At 38.2% G+C, this 2589-nt stretch overlaps 1 protein-coding gene across 1 annotated transcript in view; it reads right to left on the reverse strand.

Moving 5' to 3' along the window:
- ADAM10 (ADAM metallopeptidase domain 10) overlaps window positions 1-2589 on the reverse strand; it is a 172728-nt gene that overhangs the window by 134252 nt on the left and 35887 nt on the right. The window contains exon 2 of the mRNA XM_017531893.2: window positions 997-1147. Coding sequence (XP_017387382.1) covers window positions 997-1147 — 151 coding nt within the window. The remainder of the gene's footprint in view (window positions 1-996; window positions 1148-2589) is intronic.

Raw genomic sequence — 2589 nt, forward strand, 5'->3', positions numbered from 1 at the left:
AAAAAAAAAAAAAAAAAAAAAAAAAATTAAGTTTAGAAGGATAGGATTAATTTACAGAGGAACTTAAAAGTCAAATTAAGAAAATCTGACTAACAATCAATGACTGAAGACTTTAGAGCAATAAGCTGACATGAAAAAAGTAGACAAGAGTCATCTCATAGCAGTAGGATAGCTTTAATGATAAACACAGTGGAAGCTGGGAAACCTATTAGAAAGTGAATTCTATAGGAATCAATCAGGGTTACATCTGCAGAAAAAGTACAAAAGGAATAGATTTACTAATTACACCTAAGACAGCAAGGGCTTGACAAAGATCTCCAAGATTCTGTAATAGAGAAAAAATAAGGTTTGTTTAGCCAGGTCTCAGTAAAATCAGTGCTGGGTAAGTTATTTAACTTCTCTGAGCCTTTGCTTCCTCAGATACAAAAAGCTATTTACCTTTGTCTGGATGTAAAGAAGACTAAACAAGAAAATGCATACAAAGCATCTAGAACACAACAGGTACTCAATAAGTGATTTTGTTTTTCAACCTCTCTCCCTTGGCTCCCCTTTATCACTTAAAAATTCTGTTTGAGAACTCAACAATACAGCAGGTAATCTGTCTACCAGCTGTCATTTTAGAACTGGCAAAACTGAGTTAATGAGAAATTAAATGACATATTCAATGGCATACAAGTAGTTACCTTCACTGCTGGCACCAGCAGACAGATACATTGACCATATAACATATAAAAAGTAGTCAGAAACTATGAACACAGAATCTAAAGACCTATCTTTTACTAATGTAAGATCTGATTCATAAATTCAAAAACATTTAAACTTGACTGTTTCCTCCACAATACAAAAGGGCAATCCATTTTAACATAAGCCATTTTTTAACACACATACCAAATTCCAACGGAAATGGAATTTCCAAATAAAGACCTTGCATTACAGAAGGAAAATTAACTTAAATATAGGGGAACTTCAGACACAGTCAGCAATAAATTTACTCACCTTCCATGGGCATGGAAATCTAGACGTAAAAACTGGTCCTCATGTGAGACTGCTCTTTTGGCACGCTGGTGTTTTTGGTGTAACGAATCCACATTGTAAGATAATCCTTCATAATGTCTAATATATTTATTTAAAGGATTCCCATACTGACCTATAAAAAATAAAGAACAGTCTGAATTAGTATCATCTTGAAGACCTCTTCTGTTCTAACATGATGCCATAAGTATTCAAATATCTATGAATATATATGAAACAACTTCTCCCTAATCCCAGCACTAATATTATGAATTCTTCATTCATATTAACATACATATTATTAAAACTTATCATGATAGTAATTTCAACATCACACACAAGTTTGGATGTTAGCCATATTTGTTTTAGATGTCCTTTATCAGGCTGACCAAGTTCTCTTCTATTCATATTTTGCTGATAAAAACTATCAGAGCCAGGTGCAGCGGCTCACGTGTGTAATCCCAGCACTTCAGGAGGCTGAGATGAGAGGACTGCTTGAGGCCAGGAACTCGAGACCAGCCTGGTCAACACAGTGAGACCTCATCTCTAATAAAAATAAAAAATAAATAATTGCTGTAATTTTGTTTAGAATTTTGCCATCTGTGTTCACAGGATATACTGGCTTAGTTTTCTTATACTATCTTTGTCAAGTTGTGATACCAGGGTTAAAAAGATATACTCAGAAGTATTACCTCTTCTTCAATTTTCTGGACAAATTTATGTAGAATGAGTGTTCAGCCCGGGACTAATTATTCCTACTGAGGCTACACCTATCTTAGACCCAAGGCTCCATGAACTGAGTTTTTCCAGTCTACTTGGTAAGAAAAGGCACTGTTTATAGCCCCATATGAGCAGCAGGTACTGTTCAATGTAATCTTTTGGGATGACTCTTTTCTCTGGCCTCAAGTAGTTTCCTCACATTGGCTGATTAGAGCTCTGCATATCTCAGAAATCCTCTGTGCAGCTCTCTCTTCACCCTAATATTCTATCTGTGAACTCCACTCACTTTGGTCTCCCCTGATTCTCAGCTTCATCTCCTTAACTGAGGGAGTTCACTGGACTCTACCTAGGTTCTCTCTCTACCTAGGTTTGTATCCACAAACCCAATCCAGAAATCTCTCAAGGCCATCCACAAACCCAATCCAGAAATCTCTCAACGCAGAAAGTTGGCACAAAGAGCCAACCTTATTGTTTCCCCTCTCAGGGGCCCTCACTATGTGATGACCATGCCTTAAAAACCATTGTTTCGCCAGATGCAGTGGCTCACGCCTGTAATCCCAGCACTTTGGGAAGCCAAGATGGTGGATCGTCTATGGTCAAGAGTTGGAAACCAGCCTGACCAACATGGTGAAACTCCGTCTCTACTAAAAACACAAAACCTAGCCAGGCGTGGTGGTGTATCCTGTAATCCTAGCTACTCAGGAGGCTGAGGCAGGAGAATGACTTGAACCTGGGAGGCAGGAGGTGCAGTGAGCCAAGATTGCACCATTGCACTCCAGCCTGGGCAACAAGAGTGAAACTCGGTCTCAAAAAGAACAAAAAACAAACACACACACACACACACACACACACACACAC

Source organism: Cebus imitator, unplaced genomic scaffold (assembly GCF_001604975.1).
Source record: "Cebus imitator isolate Cc_AM_T3 unplaced genomic scaffold, Cebus_imitator-1.0 Scaffold74, whole genome shotgun sequence".
Classification (NCBI taxonomy): Eukaryota; Metazoa; Chordata; class Mammalia; order Primates; family Cebidae; genus Cebus; species Cebus imitator.